The following is a 25,340-nucleotide window of genomic DNA, read 5'->3' on the forward strand; positions in this document are numbered from 1 at the left end:
TCCGGTGCTTTTTCCTAGCAGCACCGGTAGAGATCTTCTTTACCAGGGCATCAGCCGGCTGTTTCTGGCTCGAGTGCATTTCCTCATTAGCCCCCTGCAGGACAGCAAAGCGGTTCTGCGTGGGGACAGGGGATTTAGGGGGAAGCCCCTTGCTTCTGGTTGTCCTTTTCCTTCTTTTTTTCATCACTAATTCCCAGCTTCCCAGGTTAACAGCCTCCTTCTTTCCTTCATGAGGTAGAGGTGAAGCTCGAGGCCCCTGCACAGTTTGGGCCAGGAGCAAGCATTCCTGCTTCCTCTCAGCTTCCCTGACATCTCACAGTCTATTAACAGCAGCCCGCAGCTCAGCCACCTGCTGCAGGAGGACCTCCACCAGGGAGCACCAACTGCAGCCCTGCCCATTGTGCACCCTCCCCTCACCAGACCAGTGCAGGCACTTTCTGCACCCTGAGCTCTGCACTGCAGCCTCCCCTCTCCTTGGCTCTGTCTGGGTGCCTACACTGGCCACCGCCGAGGCAGCCAGAGCAGAGCTCCCGGACCGGGCCCTGCTCATACGACGAGTGCTCACCATCCCGCTTGCCTGCCCGTGCAAACTGCCTCAACCCGCTCTGTTCCTCGTGCTCCCTGGGCAGGTTTTTACCCAGTCAGGGCTGGTGCCGCTGCTCCTGGCTCGGCCCCGTGTGAGTCAGCTGCTCGCTCTTGTCCTGGGCAGGTCCTGTCGAGGACTTGAGGCTCCCTCGATGGCTCTTGTCGCTCTGAGTTGAAGCTCCCCCCCCCCCCCCCCCCCCCCCCCGGCTCCGGTGTTGAAGGCGTCCTCTCTCGAGCTGCTCACCTCGGCAGTCTTGGTCTTGTGCTTCCTCATTTGTCTTAACCTGAGTTCCTTCGAGTTCTTGATGGTCTTCCAGTGCTTCAAGGCTGTTTCAAGAAGTATGCAATCCTTTTACTGGATGAATAATGTTTATCTATTTGGTCCCCCTAAAACCTGTCACTTCCTAAGAGCTATGACTATTTCCTTCTTGATTTGGGGTATTAGAGAGCAAAAAGATATGCCAGATAGTACCTGTCTGCATAAATTAAACATTCATTCTTACATGAACTCAGTTAAACTCAGTATTAAGCATAATCTTGAGGCAGTATACGTTTGTATGTGATTGCTTTTTTCTTTCCTTTTTTTTTTTTTTTTTTAAGGATCTGTTTGAGCCACAGACTGCTTTGTTGAGATATGTGCTGGAACAACCATATTCAAGGGATATGGTCTGCAATATGCTAGGTCTGAATAAGCAGGTACTGTACTATACTGTAACGTGTGTTTTAATTCTGCATAGAATCTGCACTATTCTTTTTCTCTTTTCTTTGCTATAGCTAACTAAGCAAAACAGTTTAGGTCCAGAGACTGAATTTTTAATTTATTTTATTTTTTTTATGAGATCATATTAGGTTAATTGGACACTGTTGTTCCTATCATTTATATATTGCTTTACAAATGTTAAATTGAACAGTAGAGATTTAAAATATGATTTTTTTTTTTTTTGCATTGCTTTTTTTTCCTATAAGGCCAGCCTCAAGTGCACCTTTGACAGACAGTAGGAGACTGCTAGCTCAAACAATAAAAATGGTTATTGTTTATTAGGTTTTAAAGCGTTATACTCTCTTATATTAGCATGTTATGGTACTAGGACACTGAAAAGCTGGGTTTTGTTTTGTTACATTTTTCCTTTTTATACCGTAGAATGGGAGGGCTTAGTCTGACCTGGGGATCCTTGAGGCTGGCCTCATAGTCACTGTTTTGTCTTTTCTTTTTTTCTTCCTTTATTTTTGTTCTGTCCTGTCTTGTCCTGCCCATCCTCCAATGCTCTAGACCTTGAACATTGCTCAGGTATGTTCACAACCTTACTGTTGTATTGTGACTAACGATACGCTGGCCGCTTTGTAGCCACTGATTCCAGTTAGAGAATACATGTACAGTCAGGGCTTGAAATTGGCAGGACCATTAGTTAAGGGCAAATTCTCACTACAAATTGCTAGAGATACGAGAGATGTAGCATAAAAAATGACAGTTGGTGGTCCTTTGGTCCTAAAATTTTCACTGGAATGGACTGCTACAATTTCCCTTACCAGTCTTAAGAACTTTTATTTTGTCTGCTGGAATTTTCAGATGAGGAGAGATTCTTAGTTCAAAATTTCTTTTCTTATGCAGGTGGAAAAACATCCACTGCATTTGATTGTAAAATTATAAAGCTGTAAATACATTACTGTAGCACAAACCCCCAAACCAAAAACAAAACAAAAAAAAAACCAAACCGAAAAAGCTTTACTAGTGGAATTTTCTTATCGTTAGGAAGCCTCTGTAAGAAACTTCCCAACAGGCAATTATTATTCTCTTCAAGCTAGGTTAAAGAAAAGTAGTGCAGAATACCATGTGAAAAGTAGTTCCTTAAAATTTGACTATTTGTTTAAATAAATAAACAAATGTCAGAGTAAATCAACCAAGTGGACTTCTGCTTGAAACTTGAAATTATGGGTATTAGATTTACAGTTGGTCCCTTGTTACAATAATAAATTCCCCATCTATTAAAAAAAACCCTCATTATTTAAGATTTATTAAAATAGCGTTGCTGTTTGCAATACTATAGTGAAGGTTGTGTCAGTGTTTCCATTTAAGAGACTTTTTTCAGATTTGTAACTTGACTATAAAATTTACATGATCCTGAAACCTTGTGTATATTTCCCATTGTGAGTGAAATACACCAGTGATTTTTCTGGATTGGGACAATAGTTTTGAATGCGCAGATTCCTACATTGTGGCAAACAGTACTCTGTGTTGTATATGACAATCTTTTCTATTTGAAACTTAAAGCAGCTGAAATGATAACCCTTGGAAATGAGCTGCTAGGTTTAGTGTTGAAATAGGTAATATTTGTATTCTGTGTCTATTTCTGTGTCTACATTCAGTTAATCAAACGATGCCTCTATACATCTTGTAGCTGGTAAATAATACAAGATCTAGACCAAAAATACATTGAATCCATTTTGTTCTTATAGTTCTGGATGGTCTGTGCCTTCAGGTCAAAAAACATTGATATTAAAAATGCTTTTAACTCCTACTTTATTGTCCTTCAAAAGTACTTTAAATGAAGTAACATATCGAACTTTATTTCTTAAATTTTGTTTACTAGTATAGGAATACCTACACAAAGTTTCAACCTGGCGTGAATTTTTATGGCCAAGGAACAAACTTGAAGAATGTAGCTTATAAAGGAAATGCTGACAGAACATGAACTATAGCTGTGCTACTACAGTTACATCAGCATAAAGATGTGTGGGCTGTTGAAAATCTGTGAGTTAAAAGTACAAAGATAGAGTGGTGTAGTGATACAGAACAAGAAGTAATTTTCCATTTAAATGTTAATATGCTCTGTTTAAAACTGTGGAAAACATTAAAATTTGACTTGCTTTTAGTTACAAATTAATTTCGTGTTATATCTGGATTTGTTAATGTATCCACTTGACAAAAAATAGCATGCTTTTCAGAAGTTGCGTAACTGTATCAATGCTTTCAGTGAAATGGCTGATAATTTTGTATTTTATCATTAGAACTGAACTAACCTGCAGAAGTAAATTGTAATATTAAGACACTTAGAAATGCAAGTATTGCCAAGGTTGTTTCAAAATAAGTTCACTAACACCTCAAAGCAGTGATCATTATTTATTTATGATCGTTAATTATTTTTGTGAAGCTTCTGGTATGCCCTGTTAACTATTTCTAGAGATCCAGTTGCAGGATTGGACCCTTTGAATCTTTTGGCATCATAAACTATGTATGGTTGAGCCAGATCTGTCCTAGTTCTCAAAACTCTGAAGATGAACAATGAAATTTTCCAGTTCAGTTTTAACAAAGTAGTTCTGTGTTAGAAAACTGATCACTCAAGCCATCTCTGAGATGTATTTAAAAAACAAAACCAAAAACCAAAAAAAACCAAACTAAAAACAGTACAAATCCAGCTGTCCTGTAACCTTGCAGAGAGAAAAATGAAGATAAAATTCGATAAGTTTATAGATTCATATGTTCCTTTCAGGATTCTAAGTTTTGCTGTGGGATTTTGTTGTGAGATGAGGTTTTCTAATACCTTTATCAAGTATATAGTTTCAAGTCCAGGTGTAAAAGTACAGACTTCAAAATGTTCTTTCAGTTGAAGTCTGGGGATTTTTATAGTTTGCTACTGTTTTATATTTTGCACTGGTCTGTAGGAAGTAGAGATTTAAATTGTATTTTATAATGTGTGTTATCATGGTTTACGGTTGGACTCGATGATCTTAAATGCCTTTTCCAACCTAAGTGAATCTATGATTCTACGTCAATTTCTATTCTGCTATTAGCTGGCTGATGTTCCCCAGTTCTTAATTATCTTTTAAGGAATTTGCTGAGGTATGTAACAGCCTGCGTTTTGAAAAATTATTATCGATTCAAAGTGTCTTAATACACTGATGCCAAATTAAAAGTTCAGAAATTTTACAGTTGAGCTTCAGTAATGTCTTAAGGACATGAAGTTAGTTCAAACATTTTGGTTTCTGTCTTTACCTTGTCTGTACAGACTTGCATGAAGGATAAAATGCCATTTTTGCTTTCATAACTGTAGTCAGGTTTGTACTGCAGTCCTTTAAACAATGAAAAACGTTGTTATTGATTTCTCTGGGTTGGAGAATATTTGAAAGAGGAGATAATTTTACGGTGTCTTGGTTCTGTGATGTTATACAAACTTTTAATTAGCAGCTATTGTATTAATGATTTTGCTCTTTAAATAGTATATTTGGCTGGTCACCTTTTAAACCAGCAGCGGTGATCTCCAGCTTTTGACTAAGAAGTTATCTATGCCATACTCCATTCAGGTGAATGTGTAGTTGTGTTTTCTTCTAGCTACAAACCAGGATAATTTGTTTATGGAAGATGTTATTTCATGTTTGTCCATGCATTGTGTAAGCAGAATAATAAAGTGAAAGGAATGACATAATGCAATATTAAAAAATTTACTTACCTTTCCCTTTTATTTTTAAAATATTGTAGGTTGATGCTGGGAACTTACTATCCAATATTACTAGTGTTACTATGGCAAAGTACTTAAATTAAGGGGTGTGAATATTTTCATGTATTTCTGCTTGTGAGAGTGTGCTTTGAGAACACTTGAGTGCAACTTGCTTGTTGAAACTTACTCCTTTTTTAATGAGGAAAACTTGAGAATACCCACTGAAGTTCGTAGAAATAAAATCAGGTATAATATAAAGATGGAGCCTTAAGGTTCTGTGGCTTGGTAGCATACAGTTTTGGAAAATGGAAGTGGCTGTGGCTATAGTTCTGTCTTGTATTAGCTACTTCAAGCATTTAACTTGCACAGCCTTGAATTAGACTTTTGGAGACACCATTTACTCTTGCAGACATCTGGGGCTCTGCGGTTTGGTCTTCTGAATCCATTTCTTATGTGCAAATATATATTAAATATTTTTGAGCTAGATGTTGTTTGCTCAAAATATTCAAAAACTATAATAGCTTGCAGCTGGCGTCACTGACTTCTCAAAATAGCCTTCTTTTAGGGAACACTTTGAATGCTACACCTCCCCCCCCCACCTCCCATTCCACCCCCTAAAAAACAAAGCCCAACCAACCAGAAAAAAATCCAAACCAAATCAAAACAAACCCCATTGAAGCTTTGATCTACTTAAAAAAGTACCAGTGTTCCGTCAGAGGGCTGGTGCAAATTTGTGCAAAAATGTATATTCACTGAAAATACAGAAAAAGAAAAAAAATGCCAGAAGTTTAACTTAATGAAGATAGAATGTGAAGTACTGCTATATTTCTTTATGAAAATTGTTCTTAAAGCAATAAAAGCATGATTTTCAGAGTAAAAGAATGAACTTGTTTTTTTAATTTCCTGGATCCTAAACTTTTCCCAATTTTAGGATTATTCAGAATAGTGAAAATTCCTACTGGAAATTCTGGCTTTCTTTTTAACAGTAATATTTTCCTGTTGTATTCTTTGAATAACATTATTCTAAATTAATATAGCCTAACATGATTAGGCGTTTGGACATTAACCTGGTGCTTAGCAAACTATTAAATTTCAAGCCCTGTACATAGTAGTTTTGCATGCTGGATTATAAACTAGTCTGTAGTGTTGTCTGTTGCACCCTGCTCTGCTTCATAATTAGTTGCTTTGGGAGGGGGAAAAACGAACCACAAAAACCCCGAAGTATTCTCAACTGGTGGTTTTAATACTGCTTTCTGTAAACCTGTAATGTGGTTGATCTGTGATAATGGCATTGCGTACTGGAAGAGAAGGTGAAACTGTAATTGATGCTTTCTGTTTTAGTTGGAGGTTTGCATTAAGCATGCTTTAAGAAAGCACAGCTGGAATTGTAGCTTTCTGCAGTTTTGAGCTGACGAAGAGCATGCAACAGGGGATGCTGTTCACTATTTTGTCAACTTCTCCCATTCTTGCATTTTATTTTTAATTGAAGAGAATCTCTTTTTTTTTTTTCATAGCAAAAGACTACCATCGATGAAGGTAGAACAAGCATCTCCTTTCAGCATCTCTCTTTACTTTTATTATTTCTTTCTTTATTAATTAAAAGGGTTTTTTTAGGCTGCCTGGCTAGTAAGTCAAAGAACTCATTTAAGGCATCCCTAAAATATTTTATGAGTACTTGGGTGATCTTTTTAAACTTCTTTACACACACACCTTTTTGCCTCTAGAAAAGGATACTGCATTTTCATGGTTAGTGTTTGGGCAGCTCAGTTCCTTTTCTTTTGTATCATGAAAGTAATAATGTTTTCTTTAAGGCTGCATTATGTTACAGGCATCAGCTGTAAAAAAAGCCAAACCAAAACATTCCTGACCATTCCTGAATAGAGGTTTTAATGAAACAAACAGAAGTTTGTTTCCAAAGTGCTAGCTAGCACTGTTTGAAGAAGTTAAATTCCACACAGCTTTTTGTCCTTAGTAATAGTATGACAGTAACCATACAAACACAGATAGAGTAATGGTTTTGCACTAAAGAACGTATGATGTGTGACATTATACTTGATGATCTTAAATTGAAGATTTATAATCTGAGTTACAAATCGCTGGTAGTGGGCCTGCTATACATGTGTCTGTACTAACATATGTATTTGGCTGTATAATGCATTCCTTAATCATTATTAAAAGTCATCAAGGAAGGTGTGTATTTTAAATTATTTCTGTGCTTGCATAGCTTAACTGTGGAGACTCTGGCAGTCTAAATCTAACATCTGAAGAGCTCATCGCCATACCTGATTTCTGTTCTATTCACAGTATGTAGAACATACTACTTTTGTCAGATTAATTTTCAAGTCTTTTTGACCTTGTACCAGGTGGTACTGCATCAGTAGGACAGCACCTAATTATGCGTGTTAACCAGATGTTAATTCTGCTACTTGTTGTTGATGAGCCCAAAATAAGTGAAAAGTAGAATAGTCATTTAATATCTATATTGTGTTTTGGGATGTTCCCTCTGGGTTTGGTGGTATAATTGATACATCTTTTTCTTTATGGTGATCCGTATTTTTGAAATGGACTTAAATGAGAAGAGAAGAAAGGAGAGGGGGAAATACATACACACAGAAACTCCAGTGTCAAAACACTGCACTACACCAGCTACCAAGGAGGAGAAAAATGACTGCTACTGCTGAACCCAGGACACACCAACCTCCCCAACCAAACACAAATACTCCTACCAGCATTTGAAAAGAATAGACTTTGTTTTCCATTAATGCAAGATCAGAGAAATAACATTCTGTATGAATTTATTAAAAACCACAAACCCCCCAGATGTTATTTGTGCATTGATAACCTGTGGTTTGGAACTGAGTAGGGAATTATGCGATAAAATGTAAAAAGTCATTGTGACCTGTAACATAGTGCAGCTTTAACACACTGGATTATCCTTAAATTCAGACTTCATTTCATGCTTCCCAGCCTTCTGTCAAAATACTGTACTATAACTGCAACTATACAAGTTCTGAAGTTAAGGGAAAGGCTTTTGGAATACTGTATCTGATCTCTGCCTTACAGCACAAGCAGCGCTGCCCTGTGCTGGAGGACCAGCTGGTGGATCTTGTGGTGTATGCCATGGAACGATCTGAGACTGAAGAGAAGTTTGATGATGGTGGAACCAGTCAGCTTCTGTGGCAGCATCTCTCCAGCCAGCTCATTTTCTTTGTGCTCTTTCAGTTTGCAAGTTTTCCTCATATGGTCCTGTCACTCCATCAAAAGGTAAATTGTTTGTATCGCTCCTACATGGTAAGAGAGATTTTAAAAACAAAAGAATTTTTTTTTTTAGGGGAAAAAAAAACCAAACCAACAAAAACCCTAACCCGTGCAAGGAGTTCCTGATGTATAAGAATTAAATTTTTGATCACTGTGCTCTGTCAAATTCACAAGTGAAACTCCCTGTGAGCTGGGTCTGTTTCTAGTGTATTCAGTTACAGGATGTTGTACTATATTTGGATTCAAAATGTGCTAGTAACTAGAATAAGGACATAAACTGGCATAATTGATAAGATAGAAATACTGTGCTGTTGCATTCAGTTTACAACCAAGCTTCAAATAGAGCGAACTCCCTGTTCAGTTTGTGAGCTAAAGAAACATGCCACGTAAATGGATGCAAGAATTTGTAATTTGTCTAATCAGAGCTATCTAATCAAAGATCATTTTTCCAATTACAGTGATATTGGCAATCACAGTGAAAAATTATTACTTCCTAATAATAATTCTGGTAAGACTGAAACACTGTCTAGTATTTACATTTTTCTATGGTCTCAGTGCCTCTCTGAATTCTAAGGGGGGTAGTTTTGCCAGTCCTTCGTAAGTAAGGAGAATAGGGGTTACAGTAAGCCAGCAACATCCTGAACACTTTGCTGAGAGAAAGTACCATGTCAATAGTAGGAAAGAGGTGTTCTCTTTCTCCTCACTGTGCAAGTGATTAGTTTGTGGCAATTTAGATAATTTCTAACATGCACAACACATTGCTCCATCTTCATTTGCTCCCAGTTCCATGTTACATCAAAATTTGCTGTGGCTGTGTATGTTATGTTTTACTTGTGATGGAGTCTAGTTCTCTGTTCTCTTTGGTATCCTTGAAATTAGTTTTACTAGGGTTGCTTTTCTTTAATTACTCTTAATGAACCATTGAAACAACGGATGCTATGCAACACAGCTGCACAAATCTAATCTAAAACTAAAGCAAGCTAGATAAGAATAGAGGTTAAGTGTATAGTACTGGTCATTAGAGAGTTGCTGTTAACAGATGGAGAAGTTGAATAACAAAAAAATAAATGCAAAATATGTCCATATGAAGCAAGCCCAGGTTGTTCTGGTTCAGAGACTTTCTTTGTAGATAAAGTTAATATAAAACCTGTGGCCTGCTGCTAGCAGTGGCAATGCTGTACTTGGCTACAGGGCTACAAGGTGACAACTTAAATCCAACATTTATGAGTTGCTATTTTTTTTCAAAACGGTGATCCTCAAGAGCTAAATATTTTTTTAAATCTTACCATTAATTGTTACGGCTCTCCCAGAGTCTGTTTCTGTGTTACAACTACTACAACAACTACTACTACTGTATTACAACTACTACTACGTGTTCGCCATCTTTCTGAAAACAAGACATATATTTTGGCTTAAATCCTGCTATAAAATTCCAAGTAATCTCTGCTGGAATTGTTTTAGTCTGCCCTTTTATAGGAATCTTTGCAATGAGTTTTCTTCTACATGCGTATTTGTCTGTTACTGAGTCTGTTTGACAGTTGGCAGGTCGTGGCCTCATTAAAGGAAGAGACCATCTGATGTGGGTGCTACTCCAGTTCATCTCTGGGAGCATCCAGAAGAATGCATTGGCTGACTTCCTCCCCGTTATGAAGCTTTTTGACCTCCTGTATCCTGAGAAAGAAGTAAGTCTTCTCTCTGAAATTAAAAGTTTTGGTTTTAATTCAACTTGAGACCTTCAGATGTCAATATTGGTTTTGAGTCACTGATACAGCAGTGTGCTGTGTAGTTGGAGAGAGATGTTTCATAATTAAATGAAAATTTTCAGAATTTCGTAGCTGTGTTTTTCCAGTAGCCACATTTATGCAGTGTTTTTAGGGGTGAAAAAGACTCTTCTCTTCCTTGACTTTGGTTTGACTAAGGTTCGAAGGAGTTTGTTAAAGCACTGAGGATACTGTGTGGAATTTGACTGTTCTGTCTGTGCTGTAACAGAATAATATACTGAGAGATGCTTTCAGCAAAGAACTGAACAAGACACATTAAATTTATCCCATATCAAATAAAATCCTAGTTATGCTTTGTATGTTTGTGCATTCCTCTAGAAATAAGGTTCCTGAGGGGGAGTTTTGGAAAGTTCTTAAACTTCCATCATGACAGCACTGTCAGCATGAAGTCCTGGTTACTTGCTCTTACTTACTATGTGTTGCTGTTGTCTCACTTGTGCTACTCAGAGTGCTTGTGTGGTGGAAACTGTACCAAAGGGAAAGAAATGAGGATGTTGGCAAAGGAGAGAGACAGACTGTCTTTTCCAGTACCAGTAATATACCTGAGTCTGTAGCCAAAATCCTTTGAATTCTGGGGTGTATTTGTTCCTTTTCCTAGGAAGTGTGTTAATCTTTAAGTGCAATGGTGATGCTAGACAAATCAGATTTCTCAGAAAATGCTGGTGAACCACTGAGCCATAATTGATTTCTGAATAATGTATAAGTGTGAGACTGAGAGTAAAAGTATATGCATCGTAACTGTATATGTCTTGAATTTCTATACTCAAAGCATGAGCTTCTGTTTGCTAAGGTCTTAGGTTATTTGTTTATTTGAGGTCCAGGTCTTTTCCAGAGCTCTTGATATTTAAAATTGCAAACACAGATGAGGGTAGAATCTGTTCTCTAAAAACGTTGCTTATGGTATTGCAAGTCAGAAAAAGCAAAACTTGACCTTGTGAATGCTGCCTAAGTTGGTTTTCTGTTCATTAATACGTGCAATATGTCACATTCATGTGTTTTTTCTTTAGTATATTCCTGTACCTGATATTAACAAACCCCAGTCAACTCATGCTTTTGCAATGACCTGTATTTGGATACATCTGAACCGGAAGGCCCATAGTGACAACTCCAAGTTACAGATTCCCATTCCTCATTCTCTTAAACTGCACCATGAGTGAGTTTTGAGGGTTTTGTTATGTTGTGATTTGTCTGTAAACATAATGGAATAGGAAGCCTTAAGTCTGTATTCAGAATGTATTGTGTGATGGGGTGCTGTATAAGGGTTATCAAAGGAATGAGCTCAGTCATTCAAAAAGCAGGAGCTCCAAGTCAAAATATTTCATAAAAATTGAAATACTCTTTATTGTACAGCTAATGGAAATGATATATTGCACCTTGAATTAATGAATCATTTTTACTGATGGAGAATTTGAAAGCAAATTGACAGGGTTTATTATGCTGTAGTTTGGAAACTGAATAAGCAGTATGTTAGGTTTTGTCTGGAAAAGTGATTTTTAAAGCGTATTTTTCTCCTGAGTTGTTTCTCTGATACAAGAAAATCCACGCAGTGAAACTGGCGTAAGGTGTAGTCATTTTGATGTGGTGCAATTAATAATTTCTTTGGGGTTTCTGCTGTTTCACAATGGATTTTTGGTTGAGATCATTGTGGCTGTACTCTTGGAATGAATTTGTGGTGTTCTGCTTGTTACTTTCTACTCAGTGTTTAATATCTTTGGCACACAGGTTTTTGCAACAGAGCTTAAGAAATAAGAACTTACAGATGAACGACTACAAGATTGCCTTGTTGTGCAATGCTTATTCAACTAATTCAGAGTGTTTCACTTTGCCAATGGGAGTGCTAGTAGAAACAATTTATGGAAATGGCAACATGAGGATACCTCTTCCAGGGACTAATTGCATGGCATCGGGGTCTATTACCCCGTTGCCAATGAACCTCTTGGACTCACTCACAGTTCATGCCAAAATGAGGTACAGTATGCAGCTAGGTTTTGTTTGTTTGTGGGGTTTTTAATTTTTTTCTCTTGTAAATCTGTGTTTAACTATTATCAGGAAAGCTTTCCTGTGTCTGGACATGATAAGTATAGATCTGTTTATTTACTTAGTAAATTTCTTAACTTTCAAGATCTTGGTTTTGACTGAAAAATACTTTCTCTCTTTCCTCAGTCTGATTCATAGCATAGCTACAAGGGTAATTAAGTTGGCTCATGCAAAATCTAGTGTGGCCTTGGCTCCTGCTCTTGTGGAAACTTATAGTCGCCTGCTGGTTTATATGGAAATTGAATCCTTGGGCATCAAAGGCTTTATCAGTAAGAAAACCTTTTTCTTCCCTCTTTGTTTTGTTCAGTAGCGTTTTCTTTTAAGGGCAACTAGAGAACATAGTAAAAATGAAAATAATGATGCAGCATGTTGAGTACATGTATGAATTATTTTAATATAAAAGAAACTGTAATACTTAGGCTAGCGCTGCAGTAAACTTCAGATGAATGTGCTGCTCTCCCATTATGCCATCACTTGTGTGGTCAGGACCTCACTAGTTAACGCTGCACTGTGCAAAAATATACTTAGTGGAAAAGCATAAGCAAAGTTACTTAATTGGGCACAAATGATACTTCATTGCTCTTGTTAAAATTATTTGCATGTCTGCTGCGTATTCAAAAGATTATTGAGCTCTACACATTTACAGCATCTTCAGACAGCACTTGCACACTCACTCCTTGTAGGTAATACCGTTTTCAAATCAAATACTTGACTTGCAGCCTACTACAGCCTTTCTCCATAGTGTACTCTGGAGTTGTATTTTAAAGTGTAACCACTTGAAAGACTTATTTTACAAACTCTTTTTCATAAGGTCAGCTTCTGCCAACAGTTTTCAGATCTCATGCATGGGGAATTCTGCACACTCTACTAGAAATGTTTAGCTATCGGATGCATCACATCCAGCCTCATTACAGAGTGCAGCTGCTCAGCCATCTTCACTCCTTGGCTGCTGTGCCCCAGACTAATCAGAACCAGCTTCATCTGTGGTGAGTGATGGCTACCATATTTAATCGTAATCTCAGATTTCTCCACCATACGTGGAAAGCTGTGTGAGAACTATGTTTAAAAGGGAAATAAGTACTTCCTGATCTTACTTCTGTGACTAAATTGTGGTCACGTTTCAGAAATACAGATGGATGTTAGTGGTAGTACTCCACAGAGTTGCATGAGGCAGTCTCTTGTGCAGATATGGCAGCAGTGTCACAGGTCAGAACTCACGGATGTGCTCCAGAAATGTCATGTCAACATCTGTTGGAAAACTAGAGATAAAGGGCATTGCCCGCTACTTTTAGTCACAGTCATTGGCTTGTCTGCCAGCGGGACTGTGCTTGCTTACTCCTGCAGAGTATGTTTAATTTCATTACAAGAGTTAAGTTGGTTCCAGTTAATTCTTTTGTGAAGTTAATTTTTGGTCAGATCAGAGAAATGATCTGATTGAGCCTGCAGCTGTAAAGCTGTTGGAGCAAAAATATGGTGGCTGTACAAGAACTTGAGTAGACAAGAAAGTGTCACTTCCATTGTGTGGTTTGTGTCTTACGTTGGTGTAAACCATGCATAAAACAGTGGCTAATTTGGATGCAAGAAAGGTGAAGAAGTTGGTTAAAGAAGCTGTGGAGTTGATATACAGATAATTCTAGGGAAAAAGTTTGAGTTTACCTTACTGTTAACAAAGTTAAAGGGTGTGAGGTTTGGTTTATATGTAGAATCTGGGATTTGTTCTAGAAGAGTTGAGGAAAGTGTCCATTCACACTTAGAGTAGAATACTTCTTTGTGGGGGTGTTTGAGGGGCACAGAACAACCTAATTATTATCAGTTGATATCAAGGAAGTCTAACTGCACGCTAATTTCTTAGCCCAGATTTAAATTGCTCTGTTGCTTATCCTTTATCAAGAATAAAGAGAACAGTGTTCAGGGTCATGTTGGACATCGCTTTAAGCAACCTGGTCTAGTGGAACGTGTCTCTGCCCATGTCAGGTGTTTGCAACTAGGTGATCTTTAAGGTTGCTTCCCGAGCCATTCTATGATAAGTGAAGACAAGTTTCTCCTTAAATTCAAGGTCTTGCTCTTTTCATTCACCTAAATCTTGTTTTGTCATCTTAGTCTGTGAAATATGGATGTTAACCAGTCACTTTTGATAAGCACAGCATGCAACTAGATTGGAGTAAACTAACGTATGGCTTTGGCATTTCAAAGACACAGTGCTGTAAGAGTCTTTTAAATTACTTAAAGCTACCTGGTGTGAAAAGCACTTCCAACTAGAGCACTGGAAAATAAAGTGCTTTCAATAATTTCTTTAATAAGAACAGTTTAGTGCTGTCTGCTTCAAAGTGATAGTTAGCTTTGAAACTTCCTATGCATTATTTATGCCTTTTTATTCTGCTTTTTTGCATACATTTATCTATATATTATTGTTTAGATGAAGGTGCTAAAAAGATAACAAAGGAGGGGATGCTCTAAATTGGAGAGACTTGAGAATCTTCTGCAGGGGCTCTGCACTTGGGATTTTCACTAAATCAACTTTTGAGAGGTTTATTTGAAAATAAAGTACTTAAATAGTTGCTAATAGATTTATTAAACAGTAGGAAAAGCAAACTTCTGATAGGTTAAGAACATAATTTTTAAAACATGTTTTTGTATTATTTGAAGCTGAAAATAGAGGAAAAATAGGTATTTTTGGAATCTTAGCAATATAAGCATGGCTTGCTAACTGGACTGTTTCCTTCTTTCAGTGTTGAGAGTACTGCTCTAAGGCTAATCACAGCTTTGGGCAGCTCAGAAGTCCAGCCACAGTTTACACGATTCCTCAGTGATCCCAAAACAGTTCTTTCAGCAGAATCGGAAGAACTCAACAGGGCTTTGATCTTAACTCTAGCAAGGGCAACACATGTGACAGGTAATGGCAGTAGTGGAAACAAGATCTTAAGTGAAAGCTGTAGTCAAGCCATTTCTTTAAAATACCATTTAATAGAGTATCATGGAAATGACCCAGTCATAAACCATATCCCAGACAATTCTGGTTTTGAAAAAAGTATCATTAATTTCCAACTAATTGTTTTCAGGCAAAAAGCTATTATTAAAGCAGTAGTGAAATGGAACATCATTTAAAGCTTCATTTTTATACAGAAATAGTGTGAGGAATTTCTCTTCTTTTTAGTGTCATGGTTTTAAATTTAAAAGTTTGGATTGATTACTGATACATGTCATTACAAATAAAAATGACCATGGAATATTCACAGCAAGTATGTTGCTTATGTGGAACCCACGCCCTCTACAGCTTGCCTCTAAGAAAAAGTAGTGTGCATTTTGGATTTGCTTTCTTGGGGAATGGAAAGGGGGAAGCTTTTATTGTGTGTTTTAATGTTTTAACAGTGTACTACAATGGCATAGGTCAGGCTTTTGTTAGCTTTGAGAGGGATATTTCTTTTTTATGGTTCTTGTCTGGAGACTTGCTGGAAAGTTAAACCAGGTGATTTCACAAAAAGGTGATTTGAAAGGGAAAGGGCTTCTTTGTATTAGGGGTTTTGTTTAATTTTATTTTTAACCTTTCCTCAACCTTTAATGTTAACACTGGGTTTGGGGGGATGAGGCTTGTGGTTTATTTCTACAGCTTCATTGGGAAAGCTGAGTGGCGTTTTTAAAGCAACATAAAGTGGCATCTGGCAGTTTCATCATAATTATCTTCCTCAGGATTTTTTTAAGTCTAATCAGTTAATCAGCAAAAGTTTGTACTGTCATTACAGGAAATTAAATATAAAATCTGAAAATCACGATTGTGTTATATGTAGTTCAAACCCTAAAAATAATTTTGTTGTTGTTTATATAATAAAAAATATAATGTCCAGCTTGTTCTATAGAGTAAATAAGATTCAGAGAACAGGTATGGGAGAAGTTGACCAAAAGGGAAACAAAAGAATTGATGCATGTGACTACAAAAGGAATACCAGTAAGAATTTTTTTTATGTGTGTGTGTGAAATTTTAATATCATCAATCCATTTTCTAGACTTTTTCACAGGCTCTGATTCCATTCAGGGAACTTGGTGCAAGGATATACTGCAGACTATAATGAGTTTTACTCCACATAACTGGGCATCACATACACTAAGCTGTTTTCCAGCTCCTCTGCAGGTTAGTTTCAAACTGATGATTTTGTAGTTAAAATTGTTTAGAGTTTACTGTGTTAACAAGATGCTTTGCCTTTTGCTAGTTGATGTGATTCTTCCCCTGTCCAGACTACATTAATCTCAAGTCTAAAGAATGCAGCATGATTGTAACATTGCTATTTCTTCAGAAATGCATTAGCTTCTGCTGGATTATTATAAGGCCGAGTCTGGCCAAGTGATATTCCCAGTGGAAGGTAAATCAGGTCCATTAAAAAAAATAAAAAAAATGGAATAAAAAGAAAAGTTGGAAAAGCCTTTTTTCTTCTGGGCAGCTTGTCATGTAACTTTGTTAGTGACAAAACAGTACCTGTGGTGTCATGGTGAAGCACAGCCCTACCTGGTAGGTTTATATTGTACAAGGAAGTAGGAACTCATAAGGTGCTAAGTCAGGTAAAAGTTTGTCTGTTCAACTTTTTTTATTGTAGGCTCTCAGTCACAGCAAAGCCTACTTTATTTCAGGTGTTCTTCAAACAGAATAATGTACCTCAGGAAAGCCGTTTTAACTTGAAGAAGAATGTGGAAGAAGAATACCGAAAGTGGAAATCTATGACCAAGGAGAATGACATAATAACACACTTTTCTGTGCAGGGTTCACCCCCGCTTTTCCTTTGTCTCCTATGGAAGATGTTGTTAGATACTGATCACATTAATCAAATTGGCTACAGGTGAGCTTAAAAGATGTGCTATTTCAAAGTTGTTGTAGCAGTGTTCTCAGTTCTGAGGATATAGGTCTTGTGCGTTAACAGGATTAACAGCTTGATTTGTGCTTTTTTTTATTAATTCAGAGCATACAGAGCCTGGAAAAAAGGAGCAGAGCTAGGTGTTAGCAAGCATATCATAATAATTGTGCACTGTTAAAGACTGGTTACACCACACAGTAGGCTGCAATGCATATTCTTCCTGGTAAGAGACAAGGATGTGAGGTGTTTGAATTAAGCAGTTTACTTATAAAGGCAGTATTTCAGGCAATCTGAAATAGCAACCAGAAAATGTAAAACATTTATCTACTTAGCCTTTAAACATGAGTAAAGGCCAAATATTTTTTCAAAAACTAAATGTTGGATTAAGATGAACATTTTCTACATAAGTAGTAGTCCTACAATTTCTTTTTTTACTTGTTCTCATCAGTAGCATCATCAGCTGTAGCTGTGAAAAATGGATTCTTTCTTTCCAGTCATTATTAGGTCTGTTGCAACAATTAATATTTTGATCTCATATGTTACTCTTCTGTGCAATGATGAAATACCAGTATTTTAATGTTCTGGTTATATCGAAAAGGATACTGCAGGAAAATAAAGGAGTTGCAGAGAATTGTCCTAAGAGGTGTGTAACTAAAAATGCGTAACTGAAGTGTGGGTTCTGGGCAGAATACTATACATAGGAACTAGTGAACTTGAAGCATTTTTTCTGATTAGTGTTTATACTTTGGAATTCCGTTGCTATGAAGTTGTTTGTTTTTTTTTGCTTTGGGGTGTTCTTCATTTAATAAAGGGAAGGTTTTGTCTGTTTTTGTTTTTTTTTTAAGACAATTGTATTAAACCCTACTAACTGTTATAAAATAGACCAGTTAAAAATATTAAAAACAGTAACAATTGCTGCTTTTTTTTTTTCCTTTTCTTCCTTTCTGCCCTGATAGAGTATTAGATAGAATTGGGGCCAGAGCTCTGGTGGCACACGTCCGGACATTTGCAGATTTTTTGGTGTATGAATTCTCTACCTCTGCAGGAGGTCAGCAGCTCAATAAATGTATTGAGATTCTCAATGACATGGTGTGGAAATACAACATTGTAACACTGGATAGGTTGATACTGTGTTTGGTAAGTATTGTCTTAGAAGGTAAAATGACAGTTCTTCATGCAATCTGGTCTGAGTCACTTTTGTAGGAACATTACATGATTCAGAGTCAAATGAAAATCTTGTACCCATTAGAGTATGCTTTCTTTGCTTAGAATTCAGTCTGTTTGATCAGAAAAGTAAGAGAGAAATGGCTTTCTCTTGTCTTTTCAGGCTGTCTTACAAAATAAGGCAGAACATGTCTAGCAAGAATGAAAATTTTCCTTCAGTAATTATTCTTATTTTTAAAATGTGATTTTAACTTAAAGCTCATTTGAATTTTAGTTTGGTTTTCAAATTGAAGTCCAAACATATCAGAGTGGCCAGAAATTTGAAGCAATTTAACTTCATTAATTGATTACTTTCAGTAAGAGTATCGACAGCTAAAAGAGAGCTAGAGTTCTGGGAGAATGTGCTATCATTGGGGAGTTTGTACGACTCTCTGAGTACATAATAAAAAAACGTGATGGGTACTTTTCACAAGAGGTGATTGAAACTGCCCCTGTTCTGTGTCTTCAATTGAAAAATAGACTTGAAACTCCATGTTCAGTGTGAATTTGTGTGCAGATGTACCTGATATGTAGCCACTTTTGCTAGCCAGTGTTTAGGGGTTATAAAGCAGACAGCAACATCAACTTTAAATCTGTGTTTTGTGATCCATTTTTTTTTTTAAGGCTATGCGTAGTCATGAAGGAAATGAAGCTCAAGTCTGTTACTTCATAATTCAGTTACTCTTACTGAAGCCTAATGATTTCAGAAACAGAGTGAGTGATTTTGTGAAGGAGAATTCTCCGGAGCACTGGATGCAGAATGACTGGCATACTAAGCATATGAGTTATCACAAGGTATCAAAGCTAATAAAACTCTGTTGTTATAAAACTTCTTGTGGAGTTGAGACCATCCAGAGAGTCTTTTGTTCTGTGAATGACAGGACAGCTCTGTCAAGTTTTAGAGTTAGTCAGTTGTAATTTATCTGGGCTAGAAGAAAAAATGTATGTAAAAAAAAATTACTGTAATTATGTATTGATGTTAAAATTATCGTGCAGTGATATTCAAAGATAGAAGCAGCTGAAGAGTTGATTGGAGGTTCGTTCTTGCTCATCTAAATCCAGTTGGTTTAAAGTCTTGGTTTTACTGATAGTCTTTTAGAACAGTCTTTGTGCATCAGAGAAAAGGTATTTCCTTCTGGTGTTTTATGAGTATAGCAATAGCTAAACATACATTTTCTCCTAATTGTTGAAACTGCCATCTGTGTGGCAAGAACATGATATCCTGTTATGTTAGGGAAGAGAATTGCTGGGATTTGAAAGCTGCTGTAACATAGTGGCTTCTGCTAACTAGAAGAGGATGAACCAGTGCAGGGTTCTATGAAAAGATAAATCAACACTGAGATTAAGCAGATACAAGCAAAGTTGTGTAGCTAAACACATGGAGTCTAGTTCTGATCCAGAAGCTGTTTGGTCTGTGTTAGCTCTCTGCTTTAGCCGTGCAGTGTCTTAACAGTGCCTAAAAGTGTAAGGGTAGCAGGAAGGCAAATTATCTTAGCCTGGGAAGTACTCTGACATGGCTGCACAGTTATAGACCCCATCTGACATGTAGAAATCTCAGTCACAAAACACTATAAGCACAGCCTTCAGCTGTACTTATCTGGTATTTGAGTGCACTCTAATTCTTTCCCTGGGAGTTACTATTTCTAGTGTTCTGATTTAGTATATGATACAGAAGCTTTCAGCAGTGGTGATTTTCCCTTAGGGTTTCTCTTACAATAGTTGGTAAGGGACACATAAGCGCTGGCTGTTTTCAGCTTTGCCTTGAAGTGCTTAATCTTCTCTTGTGCCCACTTTAAGTGGTGGTGAAACTTTGTTTTGTTTTGTTGGCTTTTTTTTTTTCCTGAAGAAGTTGTTATCTACTAGTCTAATAACTAAAAAATTAGAGTTGAATTTTCTTCAACTTTCTTCTTAAGCCTTACAGTGAAATCATTTCACTGCAATCATACAAGATAATGAAGGCTATGAATTGTCTTTTTAAAGCAATGTAGATGCTGGATACTTAACATATTGCTTTTAAGGGAAGGGCTTTTGATTTTGTTGTATTTCTTTCCCTCCAGAAATATCCTGAAAAGCTGTATTTTGAAGGCTTGGCAGAGCAAGTCAATCCCCCAGTTCAGATCCAGCCCCAGTACTTACCAATTTATTTTGGAAATGTATGCCTGCGATTTCTGCCAGTGTTTGACATTGTAATACATAGATTTCTGGAATTGCTTCCAGTGTCCAAATCACTAGAAACTTTATTGGATCATCTGGGAGGTTTATACAAATTCCATGGTAAGTTATCTGTGAATATAGACTTTTATTCCTGTTGCCATCATTCTGTTCTCCTACACTCGTAATTTTCATCTACTGCAACAGCATTTGAAGCCTTTCCTATCCTGTAAGCCCCATGTACATTTCCACAGAGAAGTAAAATCCCTATTTAGTGAATTTCAGCCTAATAACAGTGAACTTTTATTCAGGTAGCTCTTGCTAATTCATGCTTCCTCTACAACTTTCGCTTTCATTACCTTCTGGTTGTATGTACTTGGACCTGTGTTCTAACAAACTTTCTGTTACGAAGACTGAAACTGTCCTTACTAAAGATTCAAATATCTGATTTTTTTAGCACTTTTATAACAGCACCTTTATGATGAGTTTTTTGTGTAGATGTCATTGCTGTGTTATGCCCAGACAATTTACAGTATTCTCTTTCTTGTGACTTTATACCTAAATTCTTCTAGACATATATTAATACCTTTATACAAAGAGATGATTGGGACAGTTTAGTTACAAATATATTAGTTTTATAATTAAGAAACAAACTGTTAGTAATGCTGACTTTCTTTGCTCAGCATCTACTTGTCTGCACAGACATTGAAGTGTATGTAAAAATAAGGAAAATTACTGTTGTATAGTGAAGAATTCTAATCAATTCCATATACGCTTTTTAAAAATACATACATATTCTTGTAGGTCTCTTAATTTTAATTTTATGTTTGCCACCATAAGGATAATAGCGATGCTAGAAGTTATTTCTGATCTTTGTTGTTTTCCTTTTCTTCTTGGTAGACCGTCCAGTGACTTACCTGTACAACACTCTTCACTATTATGAGATGCATCTCAGAGAGCGCACAAACCTCAAAAGAAAACTCGTTCATGCCATTATTGGCTCTCTCAAAGATAATCGCCCACTAGGCTGGTGTCTAAGTGATACTTATCTCAAATGTGCTATGAATGCCCGAGAAGAAAATCCATGGATTCCTGATGACACTTATTATTGCAAGCTCATTGGAAGACTAGTAGACAATATCCTTCTTAAAGTTTACGTTAAATAAGCTGTACCAGTGTGTTATAGCTTCATCAAAATACGAAGTTTAATGTCTGTTTATTCACATATGAAATAAAGCTTGGAGTCATTATTTAGCTGCTTATATCAGTCAAAATTCATATTAGATTACTGCAGTGTACTTGTTTCAAAATTATTCTGCACAAGAACTGTGCTGTAAAACATGTTGAAAGATATCGTGAAAACAAAGAACAGTGCAGCTCTATAAATGTTTCACTGTTTAATGCATCACTTATAAATACAAATACTGATGTTTATGTATTCCAAATTGAATTCTAATTGCCACATAAAATCAGCTTGATGCAAAGCATGAGTACATAAATGTAGAAATGAGTATTTCTACATTTAACAACAAAATGTAGAAAATGAGGCTGCTTTTTTTCCCTAATGCCATTATCAGTATTACTAAGAATAAAATATTTTAAGCAGTGCCACATGTAAGATGGTATATAACTGTGTCTAGTTGAAGATCAGTATATGTGATGTTAGCAACAGCTGAGAATCTCTTTTTTAGGAAGTAAAAATAGAAGTTATATTTTTAACACAAACCTACATGTTCTTAATTGTTGCCTTTTATTAGTTTTTATAGTTAAGACTACTGCTTATTTAAATTTCTGTGGAAATAGCTAATGAATCTGTGCATCTGTGTTCTAGAGATTAGTACCAGTGTAATCTCCCTGGACATTGTCTTCTTTCTGTGTCACCTTTATTGGAATTGACCAGTTTTCTGCATGTTATGTGTCTTCCTTCACTCCTCTTCCTGAGCTTGCTTTTCTTTTACGTGTAACTTGAAATCAGTTTATTAGGTCGCTCTAAAGAAAACTAAAATCATAAACACCTGCTTTTATGCAAATGTTAACAGTATGTTCAGAGATCTTTTCTGTGTATAGCTCAAATGAGTTAAGTCTTGGTTAGGAAAGTAGAGTTTCATTGCCTCATATTCATACTTTTGTTCATATGTCTTGTGTTTATGAAATGCAGCTGGTTTATTTGTTCTCAGTGACTTACCTTTTTGTTCATTTTAGTATGAGGCAGTGTGCTGCTTACACTAGTCTGTATCTGGTCACCTTTTTTTTCCTTAATCATTGTCACCTATGGCAGGCAAATCACCAGGTCCATTTCCAAATTGTGACTGGAGATTCAACGAGTTTCCTAACCCAGCTGCCCATGCTCTCCATGTTACCTGTGTTGAGCTCATGGCTCTGACTGTGCCAGGGAAAGATGTGGGCAATGAATTACTGAATGTTGTGCTGAAGAGGTATGTTGGCTTTCTGAAAGTGTTTTCTGCAATATGCAACACATAGTTAGAGATACATTGTTAATGCATTGTTAAGGTAGTCTGTGATAGTCATTTTCTTAGGGTTTTATAAGTGTTAATTAAGTATAAATACTTAAAGATTTATATGTGAAAGTGTCCATGCCTGTGGCATGGGGGTTGGTACTGGAATCTTTAAGGTCTCTAACCCAAAACATTCTATGATTCTTTGATGGTTTTGAGAAGGTGGCTATGGGGATGAAACAGAAAATTCAAGTTAGATTTCTGTGCTGTAGCGGACTGTGTGTGATACCCTTTAAAAGACAGAGGGAAGACCTCGCACAACCAAAGAACTTGACCCAGTGGGTTCAGTGGAGAGAGGCTCGAAAAAGTCTGTTGTTCTTTCAGCTGTGCTGGGAGGAGATTTCATCATTTAATATCACAGCATCTTTGAATGCAAAGAAGTGAGCAGGAAGCATTGGCAGGACTCTGAATCCTCCTGATAATAATGTAAAATCAGAGGTACTTGAAACAGAGTGGTGTGCCAAGGCTAACCTTTTGTCATAGTGCGTTAAGTTTGACCCACAGCTCTGTTTCTTGCTCAGCCACTGTGAAAATACCTGAAGTGAAAGGAAGAACCTGGTATTATCACAGGGATTCAGATGCCATCTTTGATCAATGACAAACTGAAGTAGTTTGATTTCAGCCTATTCAGCTTAGTAATATATTATCGTTAGCTCTGTTTTGGAGTCAATAAAGGGACAAGCTCACCTTAAACACTGATGCCTATTCAGTATAAAGAACAGTGTGGTAAGAGCCTTTGAGGAAAACATGCTGCTAACACAAAATCACGCCGGAGCAAAGTTTTGCAAGCAACATCACAGTAGTATTTATACTGTTTGTTTGCTCTCCTAAATACTTGTATATGTTCTTACAGTTCTCTCAACTTGAGAAATGTTCTTTGCATGAGTACACTTTGTCTTTAGGTGCACTAGAAGCACAAATTGCAATTGAAATTCAGAGCTTTAGTTCTCTTTGTTTCTCCAGTCAGCCGCTGGTGCCAAGAGAGAATATCACAGCTTGGATGAATGCGATTGGATTAATCATCACAGCCTTACCAGTGAGTCAATATGTTGTATTTTAAAATAAAAAAACCCTCTGCTTCCATGTAAGGTTTATCATCTTTCTAGAGTATATGTTCTAAGAACTTAGAGCCACCATGTAGATTCTGCAGAATGCCATTCAGAAGGCTGCTTGTGTGTCTGAGAAACATCTACTCCTCCAGCATGGAAAAATTGACAGGGTTTTCTGAATTTCCATTAAGTTTTGAGGCTAGGTTGAAAAGTAGTAGAGCACTCCTATTTGAAAATATGTTTAAATACTGTGTGTATAGAATTGAGAACTGGAGCTATGAAATAAGATCTGCAAGGCTTCTGATGCTAATTTTGTGTTAATCCTTGTACTTGCATGTCCTTAAATCATGTAAATGAGACATGCCTAAAACTGCAAGAGCAAATGTGTGCAGTATCAGGGTTCATGTATCAGTAGAAACTTTGATCTTCTGAATATAACGTCTCTTGTACCTGACCAGGACTCCCTGAATAATTTTGATCTTGCTTATCTGTTGCTTGTATCTGCAACAGTTATCCTTTCCTTGTGATTTTTCTTCCCCAACAGTATGGATCGTCTTCTTGGAAGAAAGCTGTCATGGATTTAATCTTTATTATTTTTATGTTCTTATTATTCTTTGTGTTCCCTCTCCTTGCATCTTCATCTATATTCTTTAACTTTTGTACCTTTTCTTTTTTTTTTGCTTCCGTCTTTGGATTTTCAGTCTGTTTTGTTCTGGCAGTTAGAAGCCTCAGAAGATTCTCCTTCCTTCCATTAGGGCTTTTTGCCTCAATGCTGCTTCTCTTTTAGATCTTTATATTAGCTAACTAAATAATTAAATGAATGCAATGGGTCTTGATAATGTCATAACGTTGAGTATACCGCATCCCTTAACATGGATGCAGTATTGTGATTCTTAATTTCTGTGTTTGTCAGACAGGGTTATAAACTACTGTGTGGTCAAAAACATTTTAGAAATGCACTAATAGCAGAAAATGTTTAGGAGGCATTGTCTCAGACAGTGTTCTTCTCAGAAGCAGTTTGACCTTTTGTTTTTTTCCAGGAGCCATACTGGATTGTTCTCCATGATCGCATTGTGAGCGTTATCAACAGTCCCAGCTTGACATCAGAGACAGAGTGGGTTGGTTATCCATTCCAGCTGTTTGACTTCACAGCATGTCACCAGTCATATTCTGAGATGAATTGTAGCTACACTTTGGCTTTGGCACATGCTGTCTGGCATCATTCTAGCATTGGACAGCTTTCTCTCATTCCTAAGTAAGTGCAATGTTATTTGATGATTTAATTTGTCTTTTAGATTCCACGCGTATTGTAGGTAACAGAGCTGTACCTCCAGCACTTACATCAGCAAATATGTACAGGGAAGCTTCAAAACTCACCAGATAGATCACACGTTTTGTTCCAGCACTCTTTGTTACCCGTAAGCTTTGGGGCTTTCATTTAGAGTATCTTTAATGAACCTTTTTTATCTTTATTAGCTTTCATTCT

General features: G+C 36.8%; 1 protein-coding gene across 6 annotated transcripts in view; it reads left to right on the plus strand.

The window, feature by feature from the left end:
- Positions 1-25,340, plus strand: part of MED23 (mediator complex subunit 23) — a 42,926-nt gene that overhangs the window by 13,426 nt on the left and 4,160 nt on the right. For 5 of the 6 annotated variants that reach the window (XM_057408338.1, XM_057408375.1, XM_057408346.1 and 2 more), the window contains 18 exons: positions 1,186-1,281; positions 1,856-1,873; positions 8,082-8,282; positions 9,815-9,958; positions 11,065-11,210; positions 11,780-12,025; positions 12,221-12,363; positions 12,906-13,080; positions 14,824-14,987; positions 16,096-16,220; positions 16,715-16,920; positions 17,892-18,072; positions 18,763-18,933; positions 20,196-20,412; positions 21,190-21,426; positions 22,559-22,724; positions 23,769-23,841; positions 24,895-25,109. In XM_057408338.1, the coding sequence (XP_057264321.1) occupies positions 1,186-1,281; positions 1,856-1,873; positions 8,082-8,282; positions 9,815-9,958; positions 11,065-11,210; positions 11,780-12,025; positions 12,221-12,363; positions 12,906-13,080; positions 14,824-14,987; positions 16,096-16,220; positions 16,715-16,920; positions 17,892-18,072; positions 18,763-18,933; positions 20,196-20,412; positions 21,190-21,426; positions 22,559-22,724; positions 23,769-23,841; positions 24,895-25,109 (2,924 nt within the window). The remainder of the gene's footprint in view (positions 1-1,185; positions 1,282-1,855; positions 1,874-8,081; positions 8,283-9,814; positions 9,959-11,064; positions 11,211-11,779; positions 12,026-12,220; positions 12,364-12,905; positions 13,081-14,823; positions 14,988-16,095; positions 16,221-16,714; positions 16,921-17,891; positions 18,073-18,762; positions 18,934-20,195; positions 20,413-21,189; positions 21,427-22,558; positions 22,725-23,768; positions 23,842-24,894; positions 25,110-25,340) is intronic. The other variant, XM_057408356.1, reaches the window with a different exon arrangement.

The sequence above is a fragment of the Pezoporus wallicus genome, unplaced genomic scaffold, assembly GCF_028554395.1.
Source record: "Pezoporus wallicus isolate ANWC-B61680 ecotype Strahan unplaced genomic scaffold, APGP_CSIRO_Pwel_v1 contig_3817, whole genome shotgun sequence".
NCBI lineage: Eukaryota > Metazoa > Chordata > Aves > Psittaciformes > Psittacidae > Pezoporus > Pezoporus wallicus.